The sequence below is a fragment of the Sinocyclocheilus rhinocerous genome, unplaced genomic scaffold, assembly GCF_001515625.1.
Source record: "Sinocyclocheilus rhinocerous isolate Xijiao unplaced genomic scaffold, SAMN03320098_v1.1 scaffold1121, whole genome shotgun sequence".
NCBI lineage: Eukaryota > Metazoa > Chordata > Actinopteri > Cypriniformes > Cyprinidae > Sinocyclocheilus > Sinocyclocheilus rhinocerous.
Genome location: NW_015670367.1, coordinates 348328 through 363998, shown reverse-complemented (window position 1 = coordinate 363998; position 15671 = coordinate 348328). Strand labels below are relative to the sequence as shown.

The window sequence follows — 15671 nt, the reverse complement described above, 5'->3', positions numbered from 1 at the left end:
TGAACTTACTATAGGGTTAGGATTAGGGTTTGGTTTAGGGTTAGTTGCATGTAATTATCCATAATTTACTGTTATTACTACATTAAGTACATGTAATGTGTAATGGACACAAAGTGCTACCACATTTTTTAAAATGAAATTTTTTGGGTCACACTTTAGTTTGAGGACCAATTCTCACTATTAACTAAATCCTCATTTATTTCTTAGTTGTTAAGTAGGCATGGGGTAGGATTAAGGGATCTAAAATATGGTCCTGCAGAATAAGACATTAATATGTGCTTTATAATTACTAACAAATAACCAATATGCTAGTAATATGCATGCTAATAAACAACTAGTTAAAAGTGAGAATTGGCACCTAAACTAAAGTGTTTCACATTTTTTCAATGTTTTGTGGAAGCTTGAAAACAGAAACGCAAAATTAAGAGTTGAAGTTAAAGACGCACTCTCTTGCACTTCAATATGAAGATTTGAAGTTTAAATGTATAATATTGTTATGGAAGAGTATATATATAGTTTTAACCAATTTTCAACACCGCTTTTGCATTCATTTCAAATATGCATGCTGCAAATATGCAAGTCATTTCAAACTATGACAAATAAATTCCAAAATATTTCATATATTCTCTCAAATAAAATGAGCTCATAAAACACAAATAATTATAAAAAAAAAAAAACTATCAAAATGCTGATTAAGTTTTTGACAAAGTATTGTGTGTCACGCCATATGCCACATTAAGTATCCATATACAGTATCGACAAGTGTGGCATCAAAAATATCCATACTGATATCATCAGAGTTTAAGACACTGGGACAGTGCAGGAGTGTGTGTGTTTGTGGGATGAGGGCTGCAGTTTGGAGTTCTAAGTTCCGTTTTGAGGCTGCTCTGCAGCACTGTGCTGCACTGAATGTGGCATGGTTTTTTTTCTGCTTTCTGGACCAGTTCCCACCAATGCTGCATTTCTTTCTCATCACACACACACACACTCACAGAGAGAGATGTCCTCTGCTGGTGCAGCAAAGAGTCTGGCAGGGGACGAGCCTCTTTCAGCACTCTCTGGTATACCGCAGTGAGTGAGCAAACACACACACACACACACACACACAAACACTCACTCACTCACGTACAGGAAGTCAGGTTCTCTTTTTGGTTGAAGCAATTGAAAATCTATAAATTCACTTACTCCATTTAAGTCTAGAACTCAGAAGTCCCTCATCCATCTTAGTGCAACACACACACACACACACACACACACACACACACACACAGAAAAGAACACAGCATGTTCTTATAATAAACAGGCTAAAGACTAACCTCAGATCAATGTAATGTAACACAAGCAGTGATATACTGTGTCTTGTCTCTCAAACACATGCTTTTAATCTATATCCTCTCAGTGTGCTAAGTGTTACTATAATAATAAACACACATGCATGTTCCGTTTACAGCCACATTTAAAAAAGGAGCCTGTGCAATGTTTGTCCATTTGAGGGGGGAGGATCTTTGTCTGTTCACTGTATTGAATGAAACTCTTAACTCATGTTATCACTAATTTATGACAGACTTATACAGCCACCAGAGGGTGCTTTTTCAACCACCAACAAATTTATTAATACATAATAATACATTATTAATACATATTTATTAATACAGTACACACACACACACACACACACACACACACACACACACACATCTATCTAGTTGGAATCAGCTTCCAGAAGAGATCAGATGTGCTAAAACATTAGCCAAATTTAAATCCAGACTCAAAACTCATTTAGCTGTGCATTTAGTGAATGAGCACTGTGCTACATCCGAACTGATTGCACTGTATTTTATGTATAATCTCTTTCTATTCTTAACCGTTTTAATTCTTTTTATTATTATTATTTTTATGATTATTTTAATTCCTTTTATGTAAAGCACCTTGAATTACCATTGTGTATGAAATGTGTATATATAAATAAACTTGCCTTGCCATGCTATCTATCTATCTATCTATCTATAACCAGATCAAATGTTTAATCCTCGTTTATAAACAGTATACTAGTCATAAAATCTGGCAATTTAATGAAAGCACAACCAAAATTAGGATAGCTAAATTTAAGTTACAATTTAATCCTTGCAAAAGAAGTCCAACATAAACTGGCATACAATCAGACTCAGTGGGGGTAGGTGTTAGAAATTTTTTTGATTATTTTTTTTATACTAGCTTTACCATGTCAAAGAGATTTACCAATTTCAAAGAGAACACAACATCCACACAAAAAAAAACATCAAAAAGTTTTTTGTTTTTTTTACTTTTAAAATGCGTCGATTAAAAAAAATCCATAAACATATTTGTAAAATGTAATAAAACTTACAAGAAGATAAAAACTCATTTGAGATGAACAGAGATATTTACAGTATTTCATTTCAAAGTAGGATTAAAGGATGAATTTACTCACTTGAAAGATATTTTCTAAATAGCAAAATCCTGATCGGCAGCATTGATAAACAAACAATCCCAGAACACTGAAGATTTGAGGTTGATGCAATGAGATGGGCAGTACAAATAACAATAAAGGTCCAAGCATACATTTGTTTGATTTTTTTTTTTCTGCAGTTTTTTTTTATCCATCCATATTATATATATATTTACAAAAGTTGTTACTGGGTTTAGAAATTATATTGCTCTTTTAAAAGGATAGTTTTTTTTTTTTTGCTGCACAGGTTTGTGAACCACATTTAATGAACGTACGATGAAGTCAGAGTTTATATACACATAAAAACTTGGTATCTCATATTTTTAAGAATACAAAGGATAGATGATCTCACTTTATGTATAAAAATTTACCTCACCTTAAGCTTTCATAGATTAAAAGTCAAAAAAAAAAGTTATGATAACTGAAACCATATCTTGGTAAAATTATCAGTAGAAGAAAGTAAGCTTCTACAGATCAATTTGCCATCTAGATACTCTGTTATTTCATATAATTAGAAAATCCTGTGGCAAAATGTTATGTATCACTAGTAGTTGAAATGGGTTAGTCCTGACAGAAAACTAACAGCACAGACTGACTAAAACCCTGAGTCAGGCATCCTCTCTCACAGCACCTGATCCTTTCATTTGTGGTCCTCCATCTCAACATCCATGTCATCGTCCCGTCTCCAGAACACCCGCACAACAATATAAATGATGAGGATCAGGAGAACGACACCAATGGATCCACCCACAGCTATTGCCAGTATTCCAATTTCAGAGAATGAAACTATAAGAAAAGAGAAAGTATTCTTAATGCTTGACTGCCTTATTGAATGTTTACTCTATTCTGTTTATTTTAAATTGTATGTTCTTATTACTATTAGTATTACTTTTATTACCAGTACTGGCATCTTGTTTTATTGCTTTTTCCTGTCACAGTGTTTATTGTATATACTGATGATTTGGAAATACTGCATAAAATAAGTATGGCTATAAAGTACTTTAAACTAAGGATGGACATTTTTCAAAAATATTGTAATCGAATATTTGGGCGCATAAAAAAAACTAATATTCGAATAGGCTACTCCTTTATTTAAATGACATTTAACGAGAAAAACGTTATTTTTTTAAATAAAGTTTTTGTCACCATTTTTGAACAAACCTATGATTAGCATTATAAACAACAATGTTCTACAACAATGTTACATTATATCTCAAGGTTTTCTTTTTGTTGAAAACGTGTGTAAACTATACTGTATGTATGTATGTGTGTATATATATATATATATATATATATACACACACACACATACACACTGTTATACACACACACACACACAGTTTATCGTGTTTGTTGTCTCACGTCATGTTAATGTTGAGAAAAACAATAATATCCACATGAAAGTTGTCTCTTCAGTCTGATGACAATAAGAATGCGCGTCGACACAGACGTTCAAGAGAGACACAAAGATAACGGTGTGCTAGGCAAAGTTTCTTACAGCGCTTTGTGTTTTCTGTTCTTAAAGCACTCTCCCTCGAGGAATCTTAAAGGAAGCATATGTCTCAAGATCATTTGGCTATCAGATTAGCTCTCTTCTCGGCTCACTCGGGCTGCAGCTGCGCTTACCTGCAGTCGTGAATGCAGTGATGGACAGCTCTTTCCTCAGTCGAGTGATAACACGCGCCACAGCGCCACCCAGTGCATTTAGTTATAACTGACTTTTAGTTTGCGTGCTTCGGATTGATCATGGAATCCTTGCATTTACTACCACTCTGCCAGCAAAGCAACACGAAGTAAAATTAGAATAGGGTTTTTATTTTTCGAATAATAATTACAGATCGAATATTCCACTATTTGTGCACACCCCTACTTTAAACCGAAATGAAGGGTGAGAAAATCTGTCCAAATAACAGGATGTGAACCTTTATCAGAGAATGGCCAGAATATCACTCTCTATTGTTTATCTTACACTCTTGTTGTCTGTACCATAACACTCTCAGAGAAGACTGTCTGCTATTCTAGCCCAGTTTATTAGATACTTCTGTCCTTCAGCTGCTGGGATCAAAGAAAGAACACAATATCCTGCTTATACTACCTTCACCTTCACTGCCACACAGGTTTGGAAGGGTGAGTAAATGATTTTAAGCGGCACAGCATCTGTTCTTACCTTTTTCAATGACTCTGAGGCTGATCTCGCCTACAAAGCCCTGGATGTCGGGTGGATTTTTGACTTGGCAGCTGTAGGTACCATTAAATCTGAGCTGCACATTCTGCAGCGTGATGGATGCGTCACCCTTCATTATATCACCAGACCATACAGCATGACCCTTAAACATGCCTGTTTTCGGGGGAAATTCACTTTTTTGGTAGTGAAAAATCTATGACAGAATAAAAGAAAGAGAGAGAAAGGTTGTTAAATTGGAAAGTTAAATAGGCAGGAAGGACTATGACCCACTGAAATGAGGTTGGAATTGTTTTTTTTGTTTTTTTAAGTGAAAGAAAGGAATAATAGAGAGAAAGGGTCAGAAGGAAAATTGTATTGTAGACTTTTGAACAGCCTTTTAAGAGGGCATTTTCTGTACTCAGCCTCATTTCAGCCAGTAGTAAATAAAGATCTTCAGACACATTAACTCCACACCCATTCAGTCTCACCGATTCTTCTGTCGTCTTTCCGAGTGGTCGGAAGCTCCAGGATACAGAGACTCTTTCTTCGGAGAGAGGATGTGTAGATTTAAATGTACATTTGAGCCGTACATCTGTCCCATTGACTGCCTCCAACTCTGAGGACGTAAGCAACTCCATTCCCTCCACATGATGTACACCTGATAACCATGGATTAACATGTTACTAAGAGAAGTATATAGGTGACACAAACAGCTCATTCCAACAACATTTATATTCCCTCACCCTAAACCCGGCACTAAAATTTACATTCTATGGCCTTGAAGCAAACATTGAAAGAGAAAACCATAATGTTACCACAAACTTCATGACAGAATTATAGATACTTGTCATAGACACGCTCATGTCATAACTCTCTTATCAGACCTACTCTAATTTACAAACCATTATCAGATCGGTACAATCAGATGTTACCAAGTAAAACCTCTCACATGAAAGTCCATTACATAACAAACAACAATAACAACAATGTTCTACAACAATGTTACATTATATCTCAAGGTTTTCTTTTTGTTGAAAACCTATACTGTACGTGTTTATTTTGTCTCACATCATGTTAATGTTGAGAAAAACAATAATATCCACATGAAAGTTGTCTCTTCAGTCTGATGACAATAAGAATGCGCGTCGACACAGACGTTCAAGAGAGACACAAAGATAACGGTGTGCTAGGCAAAGTTTCTTACAGCGCTTTGTGTTTTCTGTTCTTAAAGCACTCTCCCTCGAGGAATCTTAAAGGAAGCATATGTCTCAAGATCATTTGGCTATCAGATTAGCTCTCTTCTCGGCTCACTCGGGCTGCAGCTGCGCTTACCTGCAGTCGTGAATGCAGTGATGGACAGCTCTTTCCTCAGTCGAGTGATAACACGCGCCACAGCGCCACCCAGTGCATTTAGTTATAACTGACTCCTATTGGACATGATGGACAACTATGGTAATGTTCTCAATTACAATGATTTTTGTTTAAAACATGGATTTGTATGTCATCCTAAAGAGTTTTACAATGTTGTAAATGCCATACCAAAAAACATGGTATTATGGGATTCTTTCACATTACTCTGTGACATTCTCTCTCCCATCTCCTTGTCTGGGTGATGAATTATCTTACCTTTCCAAATCTCCCTAAAGTGAAAGAACTTCATTTTAAAATAATAAATGACATATACCCATCTAAAGAATTTCTCAAATCAAAATTTGATATTGGAGAAAACTCTGGTCAGTTCTGTGAAATTGATATTGAAACCACTGAACATATATTTTTTAATTGTAATTACTCAAAGTTGTTTTGGACTCAATTGTGCAGTAAAATGTCATGTATAATTACATGTGTAAATCCCCTTGAATATAAACAAATTAAGTTTGGTGTGCTTAAGAAAGATTGTTCACAACATTACTTGGTTAACAACCTTTTTGAAATTGCTAAATACTTCATTCATAAATGCAGATTTCTGAAAACCCCTCCATCCTTTCCTCACTTTTCTAATGAACTTAACATTTTTGCTGCTTCTCTTGATGCCCTTTCAAATGAAAAAGCTACTACAGTTGCCAGTTTCTTCAGTGAGCTAAGTGCCCTATAACTCCTTGCTACCCCTTGTAAGAACTTACTTTACTATAAATGCTTTTACTATTATTTTTATTTATTTATTTAATAATAATAATAATAATTATTATTACTATTTTTTTTGTTCTTCATTGTTACACACTCAAAAGTGTGTACTTTTTCTTCACCAAAAGAGTACATACTTTAAGGGCGTAGTATAAGTAGGTACATCGAGACGCAGCAATACATTTATTATAAGTCCTTTTTACTTAGGCTACTAAAGGTATGAACTATCAATCAGACGGCAGGTATGTGGTAAATTGTGTTCAAGATTATGCACGTTTTTCAGCAAATTATTAATTATATTCATAATTTAAAGGCCTTAAACCACGTATCAAATATGATACCGCTTTATAGGGTAAGCATTAACTTCTTGTATATCGAACTGTTCTAAACAAGCCGTACTAAATATAAGCAGGACACTCTTTCTCGTGGGATACTGATTCGATTATAACGGTTATTCCAATCATAGATCTCGCCTATATTTTCATGAGGCGGGACAGCGCTAAATGGGAAGTGCGTGACGATGGCTGCAGGCGGAAGTGAGGCTTCCAGAAAGTGAGAGGGCGGGTTGCGCAGGGAAGTGGGGAGGTGCTTGGTTGGATGCTATTTGGTTTACATAACCCAAACGTTTACTGTGATTTCTTGAAAAGGCCTCGCGCCGTATACTCACATAATTAAAACGTCCAACATTATTATTGCTGTGTAGCCTGAGTCAGTTAAGATTGCATAGTTTTCTAAGGGAGAGCTGGAAAAAGCAAAGTCGAGGTGCGCGGCAGCAGATACACTCATCTGCATCTTTCCCGGACAGTCGACTGCGGTGCTGCTGTACGTGACTGAGGGAGCCCTGCCCTGCCCTGCTCTGCTGCACACCAGCAGCTCACTCACTCAGCAGACGGGATTTGCAAACACTGTAGCCAGGTTAGTCAAAAGGAGGCGTGCATAGAGATGGACGTGATGTGCATGTGCACCCGGGAATGTGGTTTCCTGTTTTCCCAGTTGTTGATTCATTCTTCTTCGTTATACCATCGGCTAAATAATACTGACTGCGGTAAAGTTGGTTTCATATTCACATATTCGGAGTTCTGCTCTCAATAACTTTCTTACGGTGTATGCAGAATGGTTCGTATTAGTAAATTATAATGGCCAAGTATGACTGTCAGCTACAACTCTGTTTTGTTTTATAAAAGCGTAAAAAAGCATCGATCTCTATGGATGGTGGTGACGTCAACGATCTTTAAGGGACCGTCTACAAATTATTTAGCATATTTGACGTATACTCGCCCAGGCTTCTAACCTAAACATTTCTGTTTTATTTGATACAGAAACCTTCTAAAACAAGTCGTTGATATAATCTATAAATGAAGTAATAATAATAATAATTTCTATGTATGTATGAATGTGTATGTCCTTGTTAAACATGGCTGAGTAAACGAAAATCACAACTGAACTATTGTTTCATTTAATTTCATTAATTAATTTATTTGTTTATTTATTTATGCATGCATGCGTATAGTGCTTTTCGCAATAAATATAGTTTCAAAGCAGCTTGATAGAAAATGCATGTTTCTACATTGCAAATAAGAGTAATCGTTTTTTTTAGGTGACTGTGACAATTGTCCATATCTATCTATCTGTCTATCTATCTATCTATCTATCTATTTATATTTAAATGATTTGTATGTTCTGTTCCCTTTTTAATGAGGCAGGTTTTAACATAAACAATATGATATATTAAAGCTTGTAGTTTTCCGGTTTTCACGTTTGGTTAAAGTTAGGTTGTTTATTTTCATTAAAAGTGTTAATAATATATATTAATATTTGAACTGATTTGTCAAATATGGTAAGAAAATGTTTTACACACTCTAGCTGCAAATTTAAGTATATCAGTTTTCACCCTCAAATTTCAGTAGCTTTTGATGGGTGGCAAAGATTGGCCTTTACAACATTATCATATATCTGTAAGGTCTGTCTTTAATATTATTAAATACACTACAGCTAAATGTTTCACCTCAGATGAACTTGCCAATGTTAAGTTTTATAAAGATTTGTCTCTGTACGCGCATGTGTTACTGAGTACACATGATTCTGCTGTTCACAAGTGCATTGAAATTCCTATGAAGTTGTTTTCAATTTTTCATAAGCCAGCATTTATGTTTTAATACTTTTTGAATTTATTTCTCAAAAACATTTCAGCCCTTATGTGCAACTTAGAGGACATGTACCTAACATCTTTAACTCATCTTGAAGTTTTTCACCAAAAAGTACTGAAATGTGTCATTTCATCAAATTTTATTGGTCAAAGAAAAACATGTTCACAGTAAATAAATAAATAAATAATATTTAAAGGGGTAGTGAAATGCCTTTTTTTTTTTTTTTGTACTGTTCTCTGAGGTCCACTTATAATGTTATCAAGATTTTTACATTTAAAAAAAAAACATCATAATTGAGAAGTAATAGGCTATTTTATGTCCTTTGAATAGGCGTGGTGGATTGTAGACTCGTAAGTAAACGCCCACTGCTAAGATTGGCTACTAGTTGTGTAGGTTTGACAGCCTACATCCTTCACAGATGGACACTGCTGTGATTTAGGTTAAAAAATGAAAATACGGTACATATCAAACAATCTGTAGTAGCAGACAAAGCAATAGTGACCACGTAATAAAAACAGTTACTCACACTTGTGTGGTGTGACATTACTGTCGGATCCAATATAGTCGCACAGCATCATCTTTTAGTTTCAATGTTTCTGAAAATCCTACATCGAATTGTGCCTGGTTTGTAAATGAATCCACAGTAAAATTAAGTAAACAAAGGACCAAGTTCTTACTGATACTTCTAGAACTTCATTAAAAATAAAGTCCACTCTTTCCTAATGTTAGGATCAGAGGGAAGGCAATGCAACTGTGTTTTTCCACAGCTTGGCACTGAGGTGCGTCTTGTTGTCTTCGGATCCGTCTTTATCGTTTGGTTTCTTTGTAGACCTGCATTTCTCTCGTTATTTACCCAATACATGTGTGAATCGGTAGGCGGAGCTAAACAGGCAGTGATGTAGAAGCAGGCGCTGATCATCTGCGGATAGCCACACTATTACATCATAAAGTGGCATATTCCACATCCTGTCATTTTGGCAGATTGGCTTCAATATGAGATGTTTTTAGACTAACAAAGTTTGAGTTCTGAAACTTTTTTTTATAGTACAATGTCACAAGATCAAGGGATTTTGATTTCTCAGTTCATGACCCCTTTAAAAAGTTATTTTCATTCATTACAGCATAAAGTAATCTATCTTACACATTTTTATGAATGACTGAAGTTATCTTCATCTCATGCTGGTGAGAACAAATGTGAAAAAAAAAAAACTTTTAGACGGTCCCTTACTTCTCCAGCGCGCATAGACAGATATTCGCAGTAGATTCAGCGCAAATATAACAGACGGCTTGATAGCATTTTTTGTTTGATTGCATTATTTGTAGCTGATTGTCAAACATGTCAATAATAGTAATTCATTAATATTAAAATTTTTTCATCCACCGTTGGGAAGATACTGAAAAAAAAAATTCCGAATGTCTGAATATGAAACCAACTTTACCGCAGCCAATAACTTGACCATCCCTGTCAGTAGCAGTCATTAAAGAACATATATGAAGCGTTAATCTTTATTGCACAACCTCTGCTGTGTGTTGGCTTCATTCGGGGTCCTCATCCTCACAACACTAAATGCAAAATAGGCGCTCTTTGTGCGGCGTTTATGTTCTCGGACTGATAAGTGTGCTTGGCATGCGCGGAACTGCCCTTTCAATGAATTATATTTTGCTCAGAGTGAATATTATTGACAGATGAATTACTAAATTTCAACTCACTACAATCTGAACTAGTCAACAACTGCTATTCATTTCCATTACGTCACCACGTCCGCTCATTAGTCGTGTTGTTTTGTATCACCTGTGTTTGTGTTGTAGAGAATGAGCGCGGAGGAGAATCCCGCTGCTGAACCTGCGCCTGTGATCGACGTGCAGGGAGACGGACGCTGGATGTCACAGGTGTGCCCCATTGTGGAAGACAGTATAAACTTGTGCTTGTAACAGCTCAGAGTTGTGCAAATCTGTTTCTATTTCATAACACCTAGTTCGGCTTAGGGATTAGTGTAACATGCTTTGAGTTGTCCTATATTTTTTGCAGCATAACCGGTTTGTGCAGGAGTGCAAGGATGCAGAGCCTGATGTTCTGTTTGTTGGGGACTCAATGGTGCAGCTTATGCAGCAGTATGAGGTGATTGTTACCTCGTTAATTAGTTAGTCCATGAAAGGAGAGCCATGTGTGTCCATAACATTCGATTACAGTTCTATTTATTCAGGAAGAAGACACTTTTATCCAAATACAAACGAGTATAATTCTAACAGAAGCAACAAATTCAAAGGGAGAAACAAACAGTTCTCCCATACCAAGCTTCCAGAAATAAAAGAACAGTAGAGCAGGAGTGTATGTGCAAGATGTTGAAATGCACTCCACACATAAACTAATAAAAACTGGCATTTAGTGTTCCCTTTCATGGGAACTTCGAACTGCGTCCTCTAGTGGTCGCTATGGGGAACGCCTCGTCGTGACCCGTGTCTGAAGCATACATTGAAAAAACACCAACTCGTTGGCCGGCGACAGCCATGACGTCACTACCGGTGCGACTATAGTGTAAATAGGCGCCGGGAGCACACATCATTCTCTTCTTCGTCTTCATTGACTGTTCTGTTTGAAGCGTGCATTTCCAAGGAAAAAGTAAGAGCTATCTCTATTCATTATGGCAAGCACTAGCAGAGCGTTTAGAAGGTGTGTGCATCCATGTCATCGCTATTTGACACCCGATGACACACACGATCTATGCGTTGTCTGTTTGGGCGAAACGTCTCAGGTTACTTATGTAACCATGGTTCCCTGAGTAGGGAACGAGACACTGCGTCCTCTAGGTTTCTTGCCATGCTGCGGACGCAAGCTTCAGATGAAGAAGTGAATGATGTGTGCTCCCGGCGCCTATTTACACTATAGTCGCACCGGTAGTGAGGTCATGGCTGTCGCGGCCAACAAGTTGGTGTTTTTTCAATGTATGCTTCAGACACGGGTCACGGCGAGGCGTTCCCCATAGCGACCACTAGAGGACGCAGTGTCTCGTTCCCTACTCAGGGAACCATGGTTACATAAGTAACCTGAGACGGTTTGCAAGCTGAAACATAATGTTTTATATTCCAAATTAATTACAATTTTATTCTTATTAAAGTATATCATATGAAACTGGTGTAGTTTTATAAATAATGTATTTATAAATATTATACATGTACTTTTAGCCAATCATAGAAATTCAAATGAAATTTTAAATAATATTAAACAGCAAAACTTTGCTAAATTAATTCAGATTTTAATTTCATTTTAATGATGCTAAGGGGCTGGGCAATATAGCTAAAAAATTGATCAACGATGTAATGTTTCATATCGTTCGGTATCGATAATTATAGACATTTTTATAACCTTTTTTAAAACAAAGAGCAATAGAATTTTTTTATTTTTTATTTAACCACTGTATTTTTAAATTAACCCAATTTATTGAGACAAACAACAAATATTTTTTGTTTTAACAATCAAACACAAAATAAAAATGAAACAAATATCTAATTTCTAATGTTTTATATGCAGATTAACTAGGTTTTAAGGAAACTTTTGGCTTGTTTCCCGAGGCCACAGGAGGGCGCAATGAACAAAATAATGCAGAGCATTTAAATTGTCAACGCAAGGAAGTAACTTGCGTGCATTACGTCTAAATTAACTCATAAAAATTAAATATAATTTCCTAAATTGCATAAACAATTATGAACAAAACAGCATCATGTATTTATGCATTGCTTAATCCAAAGAACCGAATCGCCCATCACACAGATTGCCTTTAAAAATATATGAGACGCAGTGAAAAGGAATAAACCTCCACAAATTCGTGACGTGTTTTCTAAAAGTTTAAACTGTTTTAACTTTGCATGGCTTTCTATACATCTCTTGTGTGAGACGCGAGTGCACCAGTTATATTTGTCCGTCTAAAAAATTCGCTAAGCACTCATTTCAGCATGTGTTCATGTTTGTGTGTGCTGTCTGTGTCACTCTTAGCACGTGCCTATATCGTGCTCTATATCGAACATTTTTTCTATCGTTATCGAAGAAGGTGTACCGTCGATAAATATCGATACCGTTTTATCACCCAGGCCTAGTGACCAGCTCTTTGCAATACTTCATTCTGATTGGTGTTTCATGGCATTCAGTGGTCAGATATTTTTGAATAATGATTGTTGTCCAGGGCAGCACTGTGAATTTCTGAATTTCATGTTAATTTACTGATTGGTAAATATCCATATAATAAATTGAATATATGGTATAGCAGTTATGACACTTAAAGCCAGTCTTACCTTTCCGAAATGAAAAAGGTATGGCTCTTTTTACTTATGCTTTGTTAAATGTGCACCTGATAGTGTTTTGTGTCTGTTGTAGGTTATTATTAATAATCAGCATTTAAAAGATTTTCATATAAATGTCCATATTTGGTTTACATTAGTTACATTTGGTTTACAGTTCTTATTTGTGCTGGTTTCAGGTGTGGAGGGAACTGTTCTCACCTCTCCATGCTCTGAACTTTGGCATTGGTGGAGACACAACCTGTAATGTGCTGTGGAGACTACAGAATGGAGAACTGGAGAACATCAGACCCAGGGTGAGGAAGTGTTTTTTTGATTTGTTCTAATAATACCTTTAACAATATTTGCCATAAAGCAAAATGTGTGTTTACCGCTGGAATTGAATCCTCATTTGTTTTTCCACAGGTGGTGGTTTTATGGGTAGGAACCAATAATCATGAGCACACTGCGGACCAAGTTGCAGGAGGAATACTTGCCATTGCACAGTTAGTTATGACTCACCTCCCCAAGTCCAAAATTATTGTTTTGGTGAGTTACCTAAATCACAATTTCTGTATATTGAAAATATGAGACTTGGTGTTCTAATTAACGTGTATACAGAGTATCAACTCTGAGCAGTTCAGTTATTTGTTTGAAGCTGATTAGTCGCAATTCCTGTCATTCAGGGCCTGTTGCCAAGGGGAGAGTTTCCTAACCCCCTGAGAGAGAAAAATGCAGCAGTGAATAATCTACTTCGTGCATCTCTACCTCGACTTGGCCCTGTTCAGTTTATTGATATGGGAGGTAGTTTTGTCCACTCAGATGGGACTATTTCCTCTCGAGACATGTTCGACTTCCTGCATCTGACTGCCAGTGCATACAGGACCATATCAACGACTCTTCATGAGCTGCTGCTTCAAATGTGGGAGGAAATGCCTCAGGAGAGGCGGGCCTCACTGGTCTAGGAAGGGGCACTGCATTGGTCAGTCACTGGAGAGGCAGGGTTAAGAATTGTTTGCTATTCAGAATGTACCTAAAATACTTTATTTAGCAAGACAAAGAAAAATACAAAAAGAACAGCAAAACAAAAGGGGATGTAGGACAGTGGCCAATTTTATATGATCAGTAGAAAATGTGTATATGTATCTAAGATGCATAATAGACAACAGTATAAGAAAGAAGACTAGATAAGAAATATCTGTGACGAGAGTTTTTCTTAGGACATGTTGCTTTGCGGTGGGACCAGAATTTCTTTAAAATCCCATTGTCACAGTCTGAACAACCTTTAATAGTAGCACTTACTCTGCCATCTTCTCCGTGCCTTCATACATGCACTCGGTCACACAGTGGTGTTATGATGACTGCAACATGATTCAGTTCACACAAGAGAAATCATGCCTTTGAAATATGTATGTCTTGCTCCCATATTAATATCTTTGGCACAGAGGCGTCTGAAACCTCCTTTTTCTCTTTTGCCCTTTCATATTCCCATAACACACCTATGGTATATTAGAGGAAGACTGGAGTGAAAACCATCAAACCATGTCATACCTTGTGTTTGTGAGTTTGGGTGTGAGAAACCTCCTCCTCTTAAGCATCTAATGCACAATCGTGAGGTTTTCAGTGTTAATATTTATCTCACTTGCATCCATGTTTTTGTGTATGTGTCCATGCGCTCTATAAAGTATTATGTGAAGAGTTAAATGTGAGTATGGGAGAGCCAGTGGAAAAGAAGTGATATATAAAGTTAAGTGAGTGAGTGAGTGTGTGTGTGTGTGTGTATTTATGTATATATATATAAATAGAATCTGTTAGTATTAATGTACTCTGTGCAAAGTGCTTACTGGTGCTGGTGTATGTGAATGTTTTTGTGTTGGAGTGTAAGAGATCAACCATCTATAACTATTTGTATGGCCCGCAAAGCGTGCACTGTTACTGCGGCACAACTGCCACATGCTTCAGATCCAAGCGTTCCAATAAATCAGCAGAGATCGAACCTCGTGTGTACACTTTATTTCACATGCTGTGTGGGATGTTTATTTCAGTTTAATTTTACAGCATTTGTACTGTGCTTACATGATGTTTTTAAACGAATCCATTGAATCTGCATTTAACCAGTAATCAGGCTCTAAATCAGTCTGCCTAATGCCGAGTTCACACTGCACGATTTTAGCCCGATTTTTCACTCGCCGACAGGTTTTGCAAAATCGTTGACAAATGCCCGACATCGGAGGCAAATCGGTGCTCGTTCACGCGAGTGACAATCCCACTGTGTGAATTATCAAAGACGCGATCTGAGGGAATCATCGACACGTCCCCAACGCCCGTGAAATATTTGCATTCTAAATATCTGGAGCTGTCTTGCGATTCACAATCACGCTGTGTGCAATGATTTCTGACTGAAAAACACATGGGCGATGACCTACAGCCAATGAGAGACCAAAATACAGGGCAGCGGGAAGTTCGGGGAGGAGTTATATGAAACGTAGTTTGCGGA

General features: G+C 36.7%; 2 protein-coding genes across 2 annotated transcripts; one reads left to right on the top strand and one right to left on the bottom strand.

Annotated features, from left to right (window-relative positions):
• Positions 1-2590: 2590 nt before the first annotated feature.
• LOC107734129 (myelin protein zero-like protein 2) lies at positions 2591-5286 on the bottom strand. The gene is made up of 3 exons (XM_016545981.1): positions 5120-5286; positions 4635-4845; positions 2591-3253 (listed from the first exon to the last, which is right to left on the bottom strand). Exons 1-3 carry the CDS (start codon positions 5267-5269, stop codon positions 3108-3110), a joined length of 507 nt encoding a protein of 168 aa, XP_016401467.1. The 5' UTR covers positions 5270-5286; the 3' UTR covers positions 2591-3107.
• Positions 5287-7271: 1985 nt separating this feature from the next.
• Positions 7272-15163, top strand: LOC107734127 (platelet-activating factor acetylhydrolase IB subunit beta-like). Its single transcript, XM_016545979.1, has 6 exons — positions 7272-7670; positions 10712-10792; positions 10932-11021; positions 13375-13491; positions 13601-13723; positions 13861-15163. The coding sequence occupies exons 2-6, from the start codon at positions 10715-10717 to the stop codon at positions 14137-14139; spliced, it is 687 nt and encodes a 228-aa protein (XP_016401465.1). The 5' UTR covers positions 7272-7670; positions 10712-10714; the 3' UTR covers positions 14140-15163.
• Positions 15164-15671: the final 508 nt, after the last annotated feature.